The 19,937-nt window shown below is 41.4% G+C and overlaps 3 protein-coding genes across 6 annotated transcripts in view; 2 read left to right on the top strand and 1 right to left on the bottom strand.

The window, feature by feature from the left end:
• Positions 1–2,204, top strand: part of micu1 (mitochondrial calcium uptake 1) — a 37,910-nt gene extending 35,706 nt beyond the window's left edge. For all 4 annotated transcript variants that reach the window (XM_026189364.1, XM_026189363.1, XM_026189367.1 and 1 more), the window contains 2 exons: positions 1,064–1,153; positions 1,349–2,204. In XM_026189364.1, coding sequence (XP_026045149.1) covers positions 1,064–1,153; positions 1,349–1,509 — 251 coding nt within the window. In that variant the 3' untranslated portion in view covers positions 1,510–2,204. The remainder of the gene's footprint in view (positions 1–1,063; positions 1,154–1,348) is intronic.
• Positions 2,205–5,154: 2,950 nt separating this feature from the next.
• On the bottom strand, positions 5,155–12,557 carry nolc1 (nucleolar and coiled-body phosphoprotein 1). Its single transcript, XM_026189287.1, has 14 exons — positions 12,432–12,557; positions 12,084–12,139; positions 11,345–11,496; positions 11,125–11,234; positions 10,910–11,024; positions 10,694–10,821; positions 10,453–10,570; positions 9,924–10,055; positions 9,749–9,838; positions 9,400–9,654; positions 8,119–9,276; positions 6,406–6,533; positions 6,249–6,332; positions 5,155–6,134 (listed from the first exon to the last, which is right to left on the bottom strand). The coding sequence occupies exons 1-14, from the start codon at positions 12,540–12,542 to the stop codon at positions 5,976–5,978; spliced, it is 2,796 nt and encodes a 931-aa protein (XP_026045072.1). The 5' UTR covers positions 12,543–12,557; the 3' UTR covers positions 5,155–5,975.
• Positions 12,558–12,918: 361 nt separating this feature from the next.
• On the top strand, positions 12,919–18,622 carry mrps6 (mitochondrial ribosomal protein S6). Its single transcript, XM_026189293.1, has 2 exons — positions 12,919–13,403; positions 18,498–18,622. Exon 1 carries the CDS (start codon positions 13,065–13,067, stop codon positions 13,395–13,397), a length of 333 nt encoding a protein of 110 aa, XP_026045078.1. The 5' UTR covers positions 12,919–13,064; the 3' UTR covers positions 13,398–13,403; positions 18,498–18,622.
• The last annotated feature ends 1,315 nt before the right edge of the window (positions 18,623–19,937 follow it).

Below are 19,937 nucleotides of genomic sequence, written 5' to 3'. Positions count from 1 at the left end.
CACTCGTACTGTCTTTATGTGGCTCAGCACTTTCATTACTACTCAATTCATTTGTCAGAAGCTGACAATGAAAATCTTTTTAATGTGAGAACAAAAGCGGCAGATGAGACCTGTGGCAGTTGTTTGAAGAGTCTGTTTCCTTCATTTGTTGCAGTGATTCAGTCCATCAATAGACCTCCATATGTTTTCGGTCTGTGCATCCATTTGTTCTGATTCATTTATGAAGCAGCTGCTGTGTTAAGGGAGCGAAGGGTCTACCCCGAGGTGCTTTTTCAGGCATTTGGTTTCAGTGGCATTTCTGCACAGTAACAAACCGCGTATGTGTATCAGTGTGTTTTTGACTTTGCGTAAAGCGGCTTTGGGAGGATGCTGTGGGTTCACAGCGAGCTGGCAGACACATGTCTGCGAACTCTCTGCTCCCTGCTGCCGTCCATGAACTGAAACCGTTTTTCTCCTCTTCGAGCCCGAAGCAGCTCGTGTCTCAGCTGAGCTTTTTAATGTCTTTGTTACTCTCTTTTCCTTTGCTTTCATCTTGCACTCAAGTCCACTGATTTCACACCCTTTCAGAACAGTTTCTCATGTGTGGGTGTGTGATCTGGATCTGCACAATGGCTTTGTTGAATATATAAAAGAAGGCCAGTAATGAGGTTCTTGATGGCGTGCTGGCTCATCTTTTTCTCTCACCATTTGCAGGGAAATTTTTGTCACGTTTTATTTGTTCACCCCCACTCGTCTCTCATACCTGCCCTCCTCCATTTGTGACTATTGGTAAATCCTGATTAAACTTACATCCTCCATATTTTCCTCAGTCCAGTTCCATTCCCAGCTGGATTTCCTGTAGCGGTCCGCTCTTTCTTCTCCTCTCAGCCCCTTCTTTCTCTCATGTGTCCATCCGATAGCCTCCCCAGCGAATTGAAACCCTTTTTGTTGATCCGAGCAGTCTGATTTGCACACACTGTTCTCCACTTGCACCGCTGATGTGCTGACATGTGTGAGTCTGTGCCTGTGTTGCTCTCACAGTGAATCTTTTTATCTGTGTATCTTTCCTCCCTCTGTCTCTCAGTCACCATGAAGCAGGTGGCACGCACCGTAGCAAAAGTGGAGCTGTCGGATCACGTCTGCGACGTGGTGTTCGCGCTCTTTGATTGTGATGGTAAGTAGCTGACAGTCTCATCATATCTCTCTGCTCTGAATATTTATGAAACACAAAGCCTCCGGAGGTAGAAATCATCAATAAATGGAAGTCAGCTCCTTCGTCTTACTTACTCTTCCTTTATTATTTCATCATCCCGCTCCCCTGTCCATCACCCCTCTCCCCCTTCTCTCCTTCTCTGTCTGTCTTCCTTAGGGAATGGGGAGCTTAGTAATAAGGAGTTCATAGCCATCATGAAGCAGCGGCTCATGCGTGGGCTGGAGAAACCCAAAGACATGGGCTTCACTCGGCTTGTGCGTGCCATGTGGAAGTGTGCCCAGGATACCGCCTGGGATTTTGCCACACCGAAGACATAATGTCACAGGAGACCAGTTGCAATTGAGAGCGGAAGACAGCAGGTGTATAGGGCAACATTACCAATATCATCAAAGGCAGTCTTGCTTGGACGGGTTTTAAGAAGTTTAATAGACAATTAAGACTGCAGCTCATCATCAATCATTAACGCATGTTGCTGTAGTTCCAGCTATCAGTATTGTGGCTGAAGCATCCTGACGCAGTGCACTGTGTCCTGAAAGGCTTCTCTAGTGTGCCTGCCTGAGGCATCATGGGTATTTGTATGTTTGAAAATATACAAAGTTTGTATGTTTGATTTTTTTTTTTCATGTTTTATAAAGGAATGCAGAACGGTGCATCTGTTTGTCAAATGCTAAAAACACCACTTTGCTCTTCTGTATTTAATGCATTTTACAGCAAAAGGGCAAGACTAAAAGATGAATCAATCTAGTTTGACCTTCAGCTCTATAAAGGCTGCAGTATATCTGTTCTACGCTGTTAACATAGCCTGGATATTTCTTTGGTGGGACAAAGCAGAAGTCTGTAATGTCGTTAGCACCTCTTCACTCAGTCTGCATCTTTATTCCTATAATGTCCCATAAAAGATTAAGTATGCCGTCTTACCCTGTGTTCTTAGCATTATTATTCCCCATGGAAACACTTTATATATGACAGATGTTAAAAGAAGAACTCTATTAAAGATGCTACAATAATGTAATGGTGATGAAGCTTTTTATTTTTTATAACAGAGTTCTGCTTGACTTGTAAGTTGTTGTCCTGCCACGTTCCCATTTTCCCTCTTTGACAGCACAGTGGGGGGGATTAGCACGACTATTTGTTGGAGCACCTGGGAAGTCATTTGTCAAGTGTAATGATTTTTCAAGCAAAAACGCATGGCTGATTGTAACCCCTGGCTTTGACTTCATTCCAGACGGAGAAAATTATTGTGTGTCTGTGTGTGTCTATGCGCAAGAGTAGTCAGCATTTTTGTCTAATTGAAATGGACAGGATGGGCAGTCCTCAGCCTCCGCTGCCCATTAAAAGATTGTCCTGCAGCCCTTCGTGCACACACACTGCTGCAATTTACCCGAACGAGCTGGCTCGCTCTGCCGCACATAATACGACTGACAGACGGAAGTGGTGCTCGGGAGTGATTGCTAGGCAGGAGATCAGGTACGTGGACCTCTCATCAGTATTCCTCACCAATGGTCTTTTCAGAGTTTCTGTCTGGCATTTCAATAGCTCAGAAGTGGAAAATTATTTTTCTTTTAACATTGCATCACTTACATTCTGCTTTAATCATAGAATGGCTGTCCAGTGAAAGTCATGCATCTCCATTATGCCAGCTTTTAACATTAACTAGGAGAGTCTCATATCCAGCTTTGTGAAACTTTTTTTTTTTTTCATTTAATCAAATTATTTATTGATTTGCTGGGCTTGCAAAGTAGACCCAAAAAGAAATGTACAGATTCTGTCTTCTGTGCTGTTTTGCTCTGCAGCACTTCCTTCCCCATAAGAAGGCCTGTGGTAATTCCTTCCCCATACAGCTGAAGATCATGTTTGCCCAACAGTCCGAAGAAATGTTGAAATTCTAAATAAGACATTTTAAAAGCTGTGGCCGGCCTGCCTTTTCCTAATTATTCAATTTCAAAGCACTTATCCCAAATCAACAAATGATGAGCTTTAAAACCTGCAAAGCAAAACACTATTTCCTTTTACTTTCTAAAACTCCCTGAAGGACCTCCTGACCCACTGCTGCTGCACAGAGCCTCCAAGTGCAACAGCAGCTACATCCGTGCTCAAAAACTGCCCAGTAACCGTTCTACAGTAACCACTTCTCAACAGTTCATCCATGTAAAACCTCGAGCAAGCACGCTCTGTCAGATTTCTCTGCTTGATGAGCGCTGGAGCATTGCTCAGTGGTTAGCAGTTGCCAGGCTTGCAAAGGAGGCTATATTTGGAGTGACTACAGACCTCAATCATAAGTCAACAGCTCTTTTTGTGCATTGAGTTCATGTAGTATTTCCTCCTTGTGCGTACATATGAGCTTTATGCACGGGGTGTGCGCTGTTCATTCAGTCTAAGCCTGAAGCTTTTTGCACTGAAACCAGAGAGTATATTATTTATTTGGTCATATGCGGTTTCCTATCTGCCAGATATTATTATGAGTTAATGAAAAAATATACTCTGCAATAAGAATAAGAGATCAGCTAGTCGGCTGCAAATTATTTAGTCTCGCAATCACTTTTCCCACTTGAGCATAAGGAGTTAAGAGGATAAAATGTAAAAATAATTTAAACAGTCACTGACTACAGTAATATCTGCCAATCCAATCCACTGCGATGAATCCACTTTTCACCAAAGGCTGTTTGTAGAGTTTTACGGGGAAAGATTAAATATTCAGTCATTTTCTGATACAAACCAGACATTTTTTATAGCCACTGCTGTCAAGAACAAGTTTTTACTGCCACGGCCACCCAGCTGTTCATGTAAAGTTCACTGTAAAATACAGATAAATGTATAGTTTAATGTCCCAGAGGGAAACCTGCTTGTGTGCAGGTGAGGTCATGTCTGAGTTTCTTTAACAGGAAAATGTGATTACATTGTAACAATATATTGATAAACATTTCAGTTGAGAATTTTTCATGCATACCAACCCAGATGAAGTACAGTAATACTGAACTTATTTATGCTACCCTATCAGGGAAAATTTAGGTGGTGTAGTGGAGCAGTGGTTAGCCTCACAGCAAGGAATTTTCTGGTTGAAACCTGGTAGTTTCAAGCTTCTCTGTGTGGAGTTTGTGCCTGTTCTGGTTTCCTCCCAAAGCACTGTGACACTGGTGACCTGTCCTGGGTGTAGCGCACCTTTTCACTTTATGACAGCTGGGATAGGCTTGTCCCCACCCTTGCCTACAATCTAGATAAGTGCTTAAAAAAGAAAGAAAAGAAAAATAAACACACAAAAAAAACCCCCAACATCTCCACTGGTTGTTTTTTTTTAATTGAGAAAAAAAATCCCTGATCATCTGGTATAAAACCTGAAATCTAAGCATGGACAGTACATGGTGTGTAGAACTGAGTCTTTATCTCTGTTTTCAGAGTGGTGCTAAATTGCTGGAATATCCCTTTAGCCGCACATGCTGATCTAACAGGCCTCAGTTCATTTGAGATGACAGACTTATGCATCTGTGTTCAACAGATGAAGGAAATGAGCTGTCTGGACACAAACTGCCCCGAGGAATCGGGTGACAGTTTACATACGTTGACTAAACGTCATGCTGAGGGCAGTGCTACTCCACTGCCACCTAGTGGCAATTGCAAAGTAGATTTCTAAAGAATAAGTTGCAAAAAATAAAGCCTGATGTAGCAAATATGATACAAATGTAAACACGCAAATTAATTTATTTCATTAAGGTTTAATAAGCACTCAATTTAAAAAGAAAATATTTTTTTCTGGCTGTTATTCCACAGTTCAGGGTTTAAAGGGTTAACAAAGTTTAAAAATATGTACTTTCTAGACCGTTAATTTGCCAACAACAATATCAGCACACACGCAACAACTTGGTATGTGCAGATACTAAAAATTGGAGTTCCTCTCCAATTGTGCACATGTAAAACTGTCAGCTGAGCAAACAGTGAGTGAACTGTCCATGAAATCATCACCAGTATATTGTTTAGTCTTTATTTACAGATTTGAGGTGTAAAAGAAAAAAAAAAATGACAGCGGTACACAGGATCTCATATGATAATCAAATAACTGAAACGAGCATGGCTATGTTCGAATTACATACTTAATACCACTGAACAGTACAGGGAGGGACTGAAAGGACTTCCTAACAAAGGGAACGGATCCAAAGAAAAAAAATCCTTGAACAGAGAAAAGACCTTGAGAGGCCCTTAAAGATTGAAGTGGAATAAAACATAATAAATACAGTATAAAATTTCTACTTGATAGGTTTTCTTGTGATGTTAAGAAAAAGCCCCAAACCTCTTCACATTTAAATGTGGACAAAGAAGAAAAAAAAAAGAAAAAAGGACAAACATCAAGAATCCATGTAGTCTATTAAACAAAAAACAAATTTGAAAATGAAGAACATGTATAGATGGATTAATTTTGATCATACCTAGACAAGAAGATTGCTTAATGTTACAAACATTCACCATTTAAGAAGAAAGGAGGTTGTGAAAACAAGCAGAAAGAGCCAAACATTTTCTCCATTAGCCAGTGGCTGCAGCCACCTAGTGGCTATAAGTGATGTCACAGTTGGGAGCACATTTCCCTGCTGCCACAGCTCTGCTAAATGTAAACTCCATTACAGACTAAAGCAAAGTCGAATCAAAGGGCCAGTTCAGTGTGATGGACCATCTTCTGTTAGTGTGCTGCTGCTACTGCTGGAGAGACTGTTTACAGGAGGGTGGTTTGAGCAGACAACTTGTATTCCTGATCTGTCCGGTACAGTACAGTTGAAATGGGAGGTTGTGGACTTTCTCAGTCGCTGTCAAACTTAATGGAGTTGACTGAAGTGGAGATGGCTCCCCCACGGTAGCTTCCTCTTTTCTTCTTTGTCTTTTCGTGGCGGAATGATTTACCTTTTGTGAACTTGAGCACATCGTTAGCTTTCTGGCCCCAGTCTCCATTGGCTCCCATCTGAAATAGAACATTATAAAGAGAGAAAAAAAAAAAAGTTTGTTTATCTGCCACCTCAACAACTATAATGCTCAGTAATCCTGTAAAAATGATTATTATGATTAAATAATTCACCTTTGCATCAAACGAATTGTCTGCAAGGCGCGGGTCCACATTTACTTCGTCGTCTTTTATTCTACGGAAGGGTACGTTGGTAGACTGGAAAACAAAATGTTTCAGTCAGCTTATTTCAGTTCACTTTAATTCAATTCTAGCTTTGTGCAGGTCTTACCTTCTTATTGGCTTTAGGGAAAGTCTGTGGTGTGGTTGTGGCCTTCTTATTTTTTGGTGTTTTTAAATCCGTTTCTTCCTCTTCGCTTTCTGATGATTCTTCATCCTTTTTTCTTTTTCCATTAGTACCTGTATCAGATGAAAAGGGGCTCATACTTAGTAAACACTAGGGCTGGGCCATATTATACCGTTCACGGTAATACCGGTATAATGTTAGGCAATGATAGGAAAATGAAATATCGCGATAGAATGGGAGTAAAACGCGCATGCGCAGTGCCTTTGTTTTCATACGCACATGGCCGATTGTTGAGTGAAACAGATGAACCAGAATTGGTTTGTAAAAATGGTGCAACTTCAGTGATGTGGAACTGGTTTGGTGTTTGTCCGTCAGATACACAACAAAGCACATTTTTTTGCAGAACATGCAAGCGGCCGTTGTTATTGTCGTATTTGTCGGACTAAGATGCTCTTAAATCTGGGAGTAATCTGGGTCCTAAACTCCGTATGCTTCAGGTCAAACAACACTGCAGCATCACTGAGAGTTAAAACCTGTCTAAATTCTTTCATCTTTAATAAAACGATCAGCATTGCTGCTTTACCAGGTGTAACTATAAAGTTTAACTTCCAGGCATCCATGAAAACAAAAGTTATTACATTTAACAGAGTTAGAAGTTAGCAGGAAGCTAGCGGAAGTTAGCTCGCTAGTCTCGCTAGTTACCTAAGCATGATATAGCATGTTCTGACTGAGAGATTTCTGAAAGAAAAAAATCAAACGTACAGCTCTGCTATCACTTCCAACATAAATGAAGACAGGAAACTAAACAGCAGTGACGTTTGTAGGGTTACTGAAGTTGGGCTAGCTGGTATATAATGATGTGCTAGGTGATCGCTAGCGACACAGCTATGTTAGCATAACATAAACAGTGAAGCTGGAGGATGAACGCTAACTTTTTTCCACTTATAAAAGTTAAGGGGAAGGTTCCTCATGGTTAGAGACAAATGCAATCGCATGGCAGGATGCTGTAAACGGACCAAACTTCAGTCAGGAGAACAACTGAGATAATCCGTCCACAATACGAGGTTAGTCATTAATAGACTGCAACAACATGGGAATAGAGCAGCTGCCAGAGAATTCAACATTAATGAATCAATGGTACAGAAGTGGAGGAAGCAAGAAGAATGAGTTTAATAAAGTTTGATTTATCTGACTGCTTTGTTTCGCTTAATGTGCCTTATAATCCCGTGCACCTTATGGTCCGAAACATACGTACTGCACACTGCAGTTTAATGTTGCAAAGCACCTCTTTTTAACTTCAGTGGATATTATACATGGTTATGCTCAGGATATGTCAGCCCATTTGTACTGGAAATGCCTTTTGGTTAAACTTTCAGCAAGCAATTTGCATTTGTACTGTTACATTTTTATAAAGCTTTAATGTACATAAAAACCAGCTTCTTGTTTAAGTGAAAATAAATGGAAGGTTGTCTTTTTGCGCTAGTAATGTTGTGGAGTTGTATTTTGTCTCGCATCAATTATATCGTCAGTTATATCGTTATCGCAAATTTTCAAATATATATCGTGATAAATATTTTTGGCCATATCGCCCTGCTCTAGTAAACACTACACTTCTATAAATATTAAACACTTAAGGACCGACAGTTAAGTGATAGTTTTTTTTTTTCCCCATTTAATGACCAGATGTTTGAGACTTACTGTTTTTTGGGGTGTTGGGTGCAGTGGCTGCTTTACGTGGCACTTTAGCCTCATCTGATGAACTCTCCTCAGAGCTGCTGTCGCTGGATGATGACTCTGCTGGCTTTGCTGCAACCTTCGCTGATGCTGCTGCCGTCTTGGGAGTTGCTGCCTTGCCGTTGGCAACTGTAGACTTAGTCACGGGGGTCTCCGTCTCTGAATCAGAGCTATCTGAGGAATCAGAGCTGCTCTCCTCTGCTTTTTTTGCCTTTTTGACTGCAGGCGCTGCCTTTGTTGTTCTCTCAGCTGCAGGGGCGGGCTTCTTGGAAGCAACTGGAGCTTGTTTCTTAGCTGCCTCATCCTCTGAGTCTGAGCTGTCAGAGCTGCTTTCTTCTGCAGCAGCAGTCTTAGCTGCAGGAGTAGCAGGCTTTGAAGCGGGCGTAGCAGGCTTAGCTGCTGCTGGCTTGGTCTTAGCTGGCTCTTCATCATCCTCAGAAGAGGATTCTGAGCTACTCTCTTTCGGGGCAGGCTTTCCTGCAGGTTTAGCGGCCTTTCCTGCAGGTTTAGCATGCTTTGAGGCTGAAGTAGCAGCTTTAGCTGCTGCAGGTTTAGCCTTGGCTGGCTGCTCTTCATCTTCAGAGGAGGAGTCGGAGCTGCTCTCTGCTGCAGGAGTAGCCTTTGCTACCGGAGTAGCCTTCTTTGAAGCTGGTGTTGCAGGCTTAGCTGCTGTTGGCTTGGCCTTGGCCGGTTCTTCATCTTCTGATGAGGAGTCGGAGTCAGAGCTGCTTTCTGCTGCAGCAGCAGGCTTAGCTGCAGGGGTGGAACTCTTTGAAGCTGGCTTAGCTGCTGCTGGTTTAGTCTTAGCAGGCTCTTCTTCATCTTCAGACGAAGAGTCAGACTCTGAACTGCTCTCTGCTGCTGCAGGGGGCTTTGCTGCAGGGGGCTTTGCTGCAGGGGGCTTTGCTGCAGGGGGCTTTGCTGCAGGCTTTGAAGTTGGTGTAGCCGTTTTAGCAGGCTTGGCTTTCACTGGCTCTTCCTCATCCTCAGAGGAGTCCTCCGAGTCAGAGCTGGTCTCTGCTGCCTTGGCTTGGGGTTTAGAAGCTCCAGAAGCTGCGGATGGGGTTGCGGTTTTTGTGGGAGGCTTTGCTGGGGCCTCATCTTCAGAGCTGCTATCTGAATCTGGAAAGCAAGATCAATGTTGTCATGAAGGTTTGCAAACAATATAGGGTTAATAACAGAAATTATATTAGGTCATATTTAACAACTTCTGAAGCTCAAATACCCAAAATGTGCATCTCCTACCTGAGCTCGAGGACTCGTCTTTCTGAGCTGGCGTAGTCTTGGCAGGTGCAGCTTTGGTTGGGGGTTTCTTTGCTGCCTCCTCCTCCTCTGAACTGGAGTCCTCCTCGGAGGATTCATCTTTAGCGGACTTAGCTGGAGCCGCTTTAGCAGGAGTCACCTTTGTTGCAGGTTTCTTCACCTCTTTAGCTGGAGAAGTTTTGACTGGGGCTCCTTTACCTGCAGGCTTCTTGGCCGTCTCCTCTTCTGAGCTGGAATCTAGAAAGATGAGAGACATTTACAAACATTCACTGTCACAAACTGATCATCATTTTAAGATGGGAAATGGGCGAGTGACGTTTGTGATCCATACCAGAGCTCTCTGAGCTGGACTCCTGCTTCTTTGCAGCAGGTTTGGACGCTCCAGGTTTGGCTGCAGGTGACTTTACGGGGGCTGGTTTTGCTGTGCAAGTTAAAATGCTGTTAGACATTTAACAATAAACACCAAGAAGTCAAGGTGGGGAAAAAATAAAAAGGAACCCACTTACCTGCCACCTTTTTGTCGTCATCACTGCTGTCATCACTGCTGTCTGAAGAGTCGCTGTCCTTGGCCTTGCTTGCTACTGGTGCAGCAGGAGCTTTGTGGATTGAAGCAGGAGGTGGTACAGCACTGTATGCTCCTAGAAAGACAAATGTAGATCGTCAGCATCAAAAACAAATACAAACATATTTTAATAAATAATTTCCCTTAGGGATCAATAAAGTAATCTGATTCTGATAATCACAGATCATTCCAGAGATGACCAAGTGAACAGCTCTGGGTATAATTCAGTCAGAGCAGACTGGTGTTATGATCATGATATGGACAAAACTGGACTGTTGTAATTAATGTGAACTCAATCTCACTTATTTTTTCATATAGCTGTCGAACTTACGCACATCAGTAATAGGCTAAAAAGACTTGATTGGGATTCACTTCTCAGGTTTGCCGCTGATGCAAGTGTGCCTCACATCTTTCCAAACCAGACTTTTGTTACTGTGTAGCTTGTATAGTTGTAAGAAAGCATGAAAACACACCTGCTTTGGGTTTTTTGCTGGGAGGAGCCTCATCCTCTGATGAAGAGTCTTCACTACTTGACTCAGCACCAGCTTTATTTACTGGGGCTGGTTTGACTGGAGCTGGTTTGACTGGAGCCTGACAGAACACATGGAAATATGCTGTTAATATCTGCTGCATGCATTTATCCGCTACACACCACACTTGGCTAAGTGTGAGACAATCAACAACACATAACAACATAAAGAAGGCCTTGTGTACCTTGGCTGGCTTCTCATCTTCAGAATCTGAGGAGCTGTCTTCGCTGCTGCTGCTCTCCTTCTTCTTTTGAGCTGCACCTTTGGCAGCAACAGCTGCTTTGGGTGTTGTGACTGCACCAGCCTTGGGTTCTGTTATTCAGAAACGCATACAGTAAATTAAATAACCCAAGATTTTTCCCCAATCTTAACTTAAACAAATTACTCAATATAGACTTACTTTGTGCAGGAGCTTTGGCGGTTTGTTCTTCCTCAGAGTCAGACTCTTCACTGCTGGAGCTGCTATCCTTTTTCCTTGTGCTACCTGCAGCAGCAGGAGGTTGTTTCACAGGTGCCTACAAACAGACACTACATTTTAATAAAAGGATAACGGGCAAGGTAATGTAGCAATAACAGGCTATCATGAGAATGTCTGATTCTGATGCTTCCTTCTACCTTTGCAGCAGGCTTTGCAGGAGCTTTGTCCTCCTCAGAGTCACTAGAGTCTTCACTGCTGCTGGATGCAGCTTTAGTAGCTGCTGCTTTAGCAGGCCCCTTTTTGGCTGCTAAAATGTAGAATGAGGAAAAATGTAATATCACAGCGTTTCAGAATGCACATTACTAGCAGAATTCAGCCAACCCTTTCAGTTATCCATATCAAATATGAAGGTTATACCTGCAGGAGCTACTTTAGTTTGTTTTGCGCCAGCCTCTTCATCCTCACTGCTTGACTCTTCACTGCTGGAGCTCTCAGTGCTGGGTTTTGCCTTCTTGGCTGACGGTCCCGTCCAGTTCGGAGGCACCTTTCGTTTTTTGGCTTCGGGAGATCTATTTAAAATAGAGTTTCAATGATACAGCCCATAATTATATTAATACACAGTATGCAACACCACCCTATATTAATGTTAAAAAGAAAACTTCAACGGGATAAAAGGCACTCCCTTTCCCAGAGTAGAAAGATACGCAAATAATAATGCTTTAGTCGTTAGCCTGCATACCAAAGTGTCCTTGGGCAAAAAACTGAACACTGAGTTAGTGAGAGACTGGTTGAATCCCTCCACTCTGCATGGTAAACTATTCTTTGGCATGTTGAATAAAATGCTTTGAACATTCAAGTAGAGTAGTACAGTGCTATATAAGAACCATTTCATTTCCCATTTGTCTAAACAAAAAGCGCTTCAAATTTGTAAAACAACAAAAGGGTTGTGTTTATATTGTATTAGATTTTTCTCTGATAATCCTCAACTCAACAGACCCTTGGACACTAGGAGAGCAGCAGTGGAATTTCTATTGTACCAATACATTTTTAAAGGAACATACTTATCGACACAAAGTCAGCTTGGTCATGCGTTTCATATTTTTATTTGAAAAACCCCTCTCGGATAAAAATAAATAAATATTAATAAGCAACTCACTTCACCCAGAAGTTGTAGATATTGACGAGTCTCTCCTCATTCTGATCTTGCGGAGCCTGTAGAGAAACACGTGAAGTAGTAAGTTAATAATTCCCTTGCAGCACTTTGAATTTGTGACTAAAACTCCACAAATCATAATTTAAAAAGTATAAACACGCTGCAGTATTTACACTTTAACGCACTGAGACCGTTAATTAGCCCAAAGGCAGGTTGCAGCTGATACACGTGCTAACTTCACCGGCTCGGTAACCTGCACGTATTTACCCCTCGTGCCGCCTGGACCTAACGTCTAATACCCGACGACAGGACGTGTCCGTCAAACACCGCCACACAGCGTAGGCTACTCACCACTTTAGTCTTTTTCAAGAACTCCTGAGCCGCTTTGGTGAACTTGTTCTCCACCAGAAACGAGTACACGCATTTGAAAAGATCACTCGGTACCGACTTCTCCGCCGCCATCTTCAACACGTTCTTCTGGAAAAGGAAGTGACGGAATCAGGCACTTGTGAGCAGACGCTTGGTGTCGACGTATCCACGCTTCAGTAAAAAAATAAATACCAGTTTCTAGAGATTTCCAAATGTCAGAAAACTAAATAAAACACAATTCCACTGACTAATTGTGATTTTAAAAATCCTTTAGAAAACTTTACAAATATTTCGGGTTGCTCTCACGTGACTAATTTCCTAAAACAATACGAGTAAAATATGTGGGTATGCTAAATAAGACGCAATTTTTTTATTATTGAAATACACTTATTTATAGATTTAACGCCATATTTAAAAAAAATAAATGACTCCTATTTTTTATATTTAGTAGGCTTTGTTGCCCACGAAGGCGCACGCTTTATGCGTCATCACTAAAGACCTTTCGTGTCTGCCCCTCGTGTCATAACATGTCGCCTTTCAACTGAGCAGTGTGGCAATGACAGCCCAGTTCTAGCTGAATTAAACGTGTGAGTCGGGTATTACTAAGCTGCAGCCATGCCTCGGTACGAGCTGGCCCTGATCCTGAAACAGATGCAGCGGCCGGAGACGGCGGCAGCTCTGCGAAGGACGGTGGAGACGTTAATGGAGCGGGGCGCCTTGGTGAGAGACCTGGAGAACTTGGGAGAAAGACAGCTGCCCTACAGAATGACCAAACACAACCAGAGGCACAGCCGAGGGACTTACTTTCTGGTGGATTTCTACGCAGCTCCCAGCATGCTCGCTGGCGTACTGGATCACCTGCACCGTGATGTGGACGTTGTGAGGCCCACTGTGCTGAAGAAAGACGCCCAGGTCCCCAACAGTAACTGCTGCGGACCCCAGAAGTGATTAAATGTAAGGCTTAATGAATGGCGGAGGTGTTTAAAATCACTGGTGCTCAGAGTGAAACAAAGTGCTGTTTTATCACCACAGCTGTCTGTTACATGCGTGTATTTTTGGGCTGTAGTAAAATATGAAATACTCTGCTTTATCAGCCACTTAACTCCATTAGAGAAATGGCAATCAGAAGCACAGTTGAGTAGTTACAGTAGTGAAAACTTATCAGCGGTTTATTGAAGAAAATCGCTTACACACACACACACACACACACACACACACACACACACACACACACACACACACACACACACAGTGGATGAGAACAAACCTCATGCATGTAATAAAGTGTTTTAGCACTGATGATTAATTCGACCTTTAAATAGCCCAGACAGAAAGGAATACCGCTGTTTATTTGCGGGGGAAAGTCACTTCTGTGATCCTGGATATCAGGGAACAAGCAACCGAATACAACCTCTAGTAACTGATTTAAAGCATTTTAAACACATAAGAAAAGAAAAAAAAACAGACAATGTGTCTGTGAAGGTTCTCAGTCATCCGTCTGGACTTCTTTAAGTTTTCTTGAAGATGTTTCGCCCTTCATCTGAGAAGCTTCTTCAGTTCTAAGTGCAATTGGTGGAGAGTCTTGGATTTTAAGCCCTATGGGAGTGTCCCCAAGAGTGTCATGGACCCCCTAATGATCCTCTACCTAATCGCATGAGCCAAGGTGTGAAAACGGGTGTAGGTAACAATCAGCCAAGGCTTCACCCTATCATGTGATTTTCTGAGGTCAAAAGGCCCAGGATGTGAGTGGGCTTTAAGGCGTCTGGAAAGGGATCTCAAAACTGGATGGCAGACAGTTGGTGTTGTAAGCCATGGGCTCTGTTCAAAGAGGGTCATTCACAGTGGACATTAGGGGATCCATGTCACTCTTAGGGGGACACTCCCATAGGACTTAAATATGGGACTTTCCACCATTTGACATTAGAAGTGAAAAAGCTTCTTGAATGAGAGGTGAAACGTTTTCAAGCAACTTTAAGAAGTCCAGACGCTGTTCTATCCAAGCTCCTTAGACTACGATAACCTGGATGACTGAGAACCTTCACAGACATACCAACCTCAAAACTGGATTATAGATGGCAGACAGTTAGTTTTGTAAGCCCTGCTCATGTTCACAGTGGACATAGATGGCTTCTTTCACTCCTCTTTCAAACCATCTGTCTTCTCTGTCCAAAGCATTCCTCGCTGCACTGTACAGCATACACCACGTTGTTAAGTTTCTGTTTGGTAGTTTTGTCTTTGAGATGAACCAGTTTTTGTCTGAGTGCGTGGCTGGGTCTGAAGTGCACTGGGATCTCGTGCTTGGAGAAGACTCCTGAGTTTCTCTGATAAACCTGCTACATAAGGGATGACAGTATTGTTCCGTTTGTCCCTCTGATTCTCCCTAGTTGGTGTCTGACCTTCTTTTCTGTGCATCATTGCTGCACAGGGACAATAATTAGAAAAAACAAACTCCCCCATGTGGTTACAACAGATGGTTAAGTCCATTTGGTTGTAAACTCTGTACCTAAACCAGCTCCACCCTCAGCCTCCTCGCTTGCTCATACCAGAAAGGAATATGATATAGTGTGATAATGTATTAAAACAAATTAACCAAATTCATTAAACCAGTTGTTTGCTTTATAGCTTTAGTGACTGCAAACTAACTTATTGTGAAAATGAGGCAGGAGTGTAAAAATGTGAATGAATATTACAAAAGTATTTCAGTTGTGTGTTTGTGGACATGACCATCACACATGAAGTAGCCAAACACAAAGATAATCCTCTAAATAAATGATCAGTTCATTAGTCACCATCCCTGTAATATGTGAGTGTATTACTTTACTACAAGTTCATACATTTGGTTCATATAAGATTAGTTTGCACAAACACAGTGTCTGTATTTACTTTGTTTGCTTGCTGATTTGTAAGGGAGGATCATTTTGCATGTCTGCAACAACAGCAGATCCACATGAGATCCTCCAGACAAACATAGATGTGTATTAAGCTCTAATAAGAGGTCCTACCCTGAGTTTGTACTGTCCTCCTCATCTACCCCCTACCTACAGATACAGCCCTGTCATCTCTCGCCTTGCCTGCAGGTGTCATTGTTGAAGCAATTTAATCAGGATTTAAATGATTGATTCTTTCCACAAAACCATTAAAGTAAAAATATTGAGCTCCCTCGTGCCTCTTGAAAACAGATAAGCACCCCCCCTTCTCCTCCCTCCATCTGTTTGTCTGAAATGGATTTAACTAGACGTGTACGCATACACAATGATATTATAATAGCTTCACTACATATATTCCAACAGAAATATGTGTGATAGGACAATAATGCCTGATAATTACAGTTGACTGATAAATCTTTCAGCCTCTACTAATAAGTGTCTGTATTCTTTCGCCATGAAGTGATTAATTAAACTATTAGTTAAAATGCTATAATCAACAGGAACTGGGAGTAGGGGATTTTACTGTTAAGTCTGAACTGACCTTTTAATACAGTCGTTGTGGTGCTCTAATATAACCACAATACTATGCATCAGTATTTGTGTTGATCGACAGTGGTGGTTGCTAGGGCTGTGCGATATGACCAGAATCTCATATCCCGATATAAATCACAAAAATGTAACATTTTCTGTAAATTCTGTGAATCTCGGGCAGCTCGACTTGCGAAGTGTTTCCAGCTGCGCGTCCTTTACCCGGAGTCGAGTGTTTTAACCGATGCATGAAACGATACATTTTTAGAGAGAAGTTGTAACAGCCGCTGTTTTCTTAGTATTTATTACACGGCGTGCTGCGGGGAAAAGCCTGTTCTAACGTTTGAGTCTAAGGTTTATTTTTTTAGCACCTGGCGGCTCTTTTTTAATTCTCATCCGTAAATAATCTGCTCTTTCACGTGATTCGGTTTATTTTGAAAAGTCTCAACAGGATCTTGAGCTTTATTGTGAAAGGTTTATGTGGAACATAAACAAGCGGACACGCGAAGGTGTTACTGTCGCTGTTGTAGCGACAACGCATAAAAACAGGCGCTTGTCCGTCAGTAGTGTGGTTATATTAAATATAAGAGAAAGAGAGAACTTTAAGAAATTAATATAGCCACTACAGTGACCATCAGAACGATGAAAAAATATTGCCGCAAACAGTTTATTTTGTGACACCACGAAACAAACAATGGCGTAAAATGAAGATGTTTTTATATCGTCATCGATATATATCGTTATATCGAACAGCCCTAGTGGTTGCTTATCAGAGGCCGGTGTTGTTTTATTTCAGAGTGCTTTTGTTTAAACTGTAGAGAACAAAAGACACTATTGTTTGGGTTCTCTGATACATTTAGGAAGAAATAAGTACACTTCCTGTGCTGATTAGCTCTTAGTTGTCATTAAAGGTGAGCACTTCCCTTCAGTTAACAAAGGTGAAAAATTGCTCCTGTCACAACACGTTAATATTGACTAGGGCTGTAACTTGGATAATTCCATTAAAAAACTTCCCCAGGAGAAATTATTTTCTCCGATGTTTCATTTAATCCATGTAAGAAGAGCTGTTTCTCCCACATTTGTGATTTAAAAACAGACCTGCATTAGAAACATATCTAGGATCACATGTGTGAATAAAAAGAATGACAATTAAAAATATCTTTTTAAATAAGACAGAAAAGCCACGGGGCGGAGCTGTTGCAGAGATGGTGCAATCAGGTGGCGTGAACGAAAACATGTTTCGAACGTTCAAAATAGCAGTGCTTGTTCGTGTAATCACCACAAAGGCCTTTACTGGGAAAAACTGTCCTTCATCAAAACCATTGATCAACAAGTGCAAACAGGAAGAAAAGTGAACTTTCTAGCTGCTCCCACCCACCGCAGTTTGCTTAACACAGCAACACATCTACAATAAAGCTATAGAAATTACAATAAAATTATATTTATGCAACTGAACTTTTAACTTAGTCTCATACAATGTTTAAATAAGACAGCCTAATGGAGGTTGACTACAGCCATCCTTTCTGTCACACTGATGCCAACAGTAAGCAGGGGTGAGTCTAAAGGGGGGGCATGGGGTGTACTACACCCTATTTATTTCAAGGCTTATTTCAAGTCTACTAATTACATTCTATTAATGTTTTAAAATATAAAGCAGTCTTATTGGGCCAATAAAACTTGAACCACTTACCCAGTGCTGTTCGACTGGCCCCTGAATTATTCTAACATTAGTAATTAACATTAATTATTTACGTCCACGCTATCAGAACTTCTGTGTTATGCCGCAGGAAACGTCGCATCAAATAACAGGCCAAACCTCAGTTCAGAGAATCCCGATTAGCTCGCTTTTCTTCTTTGCAGCCATCACATGCTTTTTTACAGACACACACTCACTGCTACACTACCACACTTAAACACACACACCAAATCTACCTCATCCAGGAGACGCAATACTGTCAGAACACCTTCCAAGAAGATACATAAGTGGATAAGTGAAAGAAAATGGTTGGACAGATGGACGAATTACTGCATTTGTTAATATTGTTTTGATTTTAACATTGTTAAAAGAAGTTTAAAATCTGACTTTTATGTGGCACGCAAATACACTTAAAAAGGTTTGGTTCTTTTGACAAATATTGCATGCTGCTCAACTGTCAAAAGACTTGCCTTTTTTCTCTTCTGAATATTTCTGATAGCTCAAGACTAAAGTATTTCTTAGTATTTCTCAATGAAATACTACTGATGTTAAACGAACTGACTTGTTGATTGAGAAACGGACAGTAAAACAGAAATCTCATGGAAAAAAACCTTCACCGCAGGCTCACATGAGTGAACTTTAACTGCACTAACAGAAGCCACAGAAATAGAAATCTATACAAGATCACATGAAACTTAAAGAATTCCATGAGCAGCTTTTATTGATCAGTGACAATATTTCTGAACACGTCTACACGCAGTAGACAAACACAAAGTCAGTCATCGATTAGTATGCTCAGTATTCTCTCACTGCACATTTTTAAGTGTGTTATCTCAGGTTCATGCTGACTCTGCTGTAACGTTTAGCCCTACATAATGTTTGTTCTGTCTTTCGCAGGTTCCAACAGATCACATGCAGAAGATGACTCATGTGACACTTCCTTCTTTCACCTATTTCATTAGCTGCATGCATCGACTTGGATGTAATATCATATGTGATAATAAAATACTTTTTTCTATCCATTTTGCACTTTTCCTTTTTTGTCAAGCATTTGAGACACTGCTTCACATGATGGTTAGTCATGTGATGGAAGTTTCAGTTCTTTTATTGTAGGTGTGGTTTATGCAGGGTTTTTTTAAGCCATTAAAACTTGATCAACTGTCTCTGGGGAAAAAGCCGCTTGTTGTTGCTTCCGTTTTCTCTCTGGACTTTCTTGGTTCTTTGAGCAGTATTTGTTGCCTAAATCTCAATTAAAGTATAAGTACACAATCATGGTATTTATTTTGTGTAAGACAACATTGAATTAACCAGGTTACTAACAAAAGAGCCAGCCAACTTAACTGATGTCTTTATGTATATACAGTGGATGCAAAAGTTTGGGCAACCTTCTTAATGGTCATTATTTTCCTGTATAAATCGTTGGTTGTTGCAATAAAAGAAAATGTCAGTTAAATATATCATATAAGAGACACACAGTGATATTTGAGAAGTGAAATGAAGTTTATTGGACTTACAGAGAGTGTGAAATAATTGTTTAAACAAAATCAGGCAGGTACATAAATTTGGGAACCACAAAAAAAAAAAAAAAAAAAAAAGAAATGAAATCAATATTTAGTAGATTCGCCTTTTGCAGAAATTACAACCTCTAAACGCTTCCTGTAGGTTCCAATGAGAGTCTGGGTTGTGGTAGAAGGTATTTTGAACCATTCCTCTTTACAAAACATTGCTAGTTAATTCAGGTCCGATGGCTTTCGAACATGGACAGCTCTTTTTAACTCACACCACAGATTTTCAATAATATTCAGGTCTGGGGACTGAAATGGCCATTCTAGAACATTGTACTTGTTCCTCTGCATGAATGCCTTAGTAGATTTTGAGAAGTGTTTCGGGTCGTTGTCTTGTTGAAAGATCCAGCCCCGGCGCAGCTTCAGCTTTGTCACTGATTCCTGGACATTGGTCTCCAGAATCTGCTGATACTGAGTGGAATCCATGCGTCTCTCAACTTTGACAAGATTCCCAGTTTCTGCACTGGCCACACAGCCCCACAGCATGATGGAACCACCACCGTATTTTACTGTAGGTAGCAGGTGTTTTACTTTGAATGCTGAGTTCTTTTTCCTCCATGCATAACGCCCCTTGTTATGCCCAAATAACTCAATTTTACTTTCATCAGTCCACAGCACCTTATTCCAGAATGAAGCTGGCTTGTTCAAATTTGCTTTAGCATACCTCAAGCGGCTCTGTTTGTGCTGTGGGCAGAGAAAAGGCTTCCTCTGCATCACACTAGCATACAGAATCTTCTTGTGTAAAGTACGCCGAATCGTTAAATGATGCACA

This window comes from Astatotilapia calliptera, chromosome 13 (genome assembly GCF_900246225.1).
Source record: "Astatotilapia calliptera chromosome 13, fAstCal1.2, whole genome shotgun sequence".
Taxonomy (NCBI): Eukaryota; Metazoa; Chordata; class Actinopteri; order Cichliformes; family Cichlidae; genus Astatotilapia; species Astatotilapia calliptera.
The sequence above is the reverse complement of the archived record's forward strand: the minus strand, read 5'-3'. Positions and strand labels throughout refer to the sequence as shown.

Bases quoted from the DNA above. Each gene is read 5' to 3' on its own strand.
- mrps6 (XM_026189293.1), top strand. From the start codon at position 13,065: ATGCCTCGGTACGAGCTGGCCCTGATCCTGAAACAGATGCAGCGGCCG.
- nolc1 (XM_026189287.1), bottom strand. From the start codon at position 12,542: ATGGCGGCGGAGAAGTCGGTACCGAGTGATCTTTTCAAATGCGTGTAC. The intron at 11,025-11,124 runs GTAGAAGGAAGC...GTCTGTTTGTAG, and splicing joins CTGCAAAGCCTGCTGCAAAG to GCACCTGTGAAACAACCTCC. The intron at 10,056-10,452 runs GTGTGTTTTCAT...TTGTCTTTCTAG, and splicing joins CAGCAAAAAACCCAAAGCAG to GAGCATACAGTGCTGTACCA.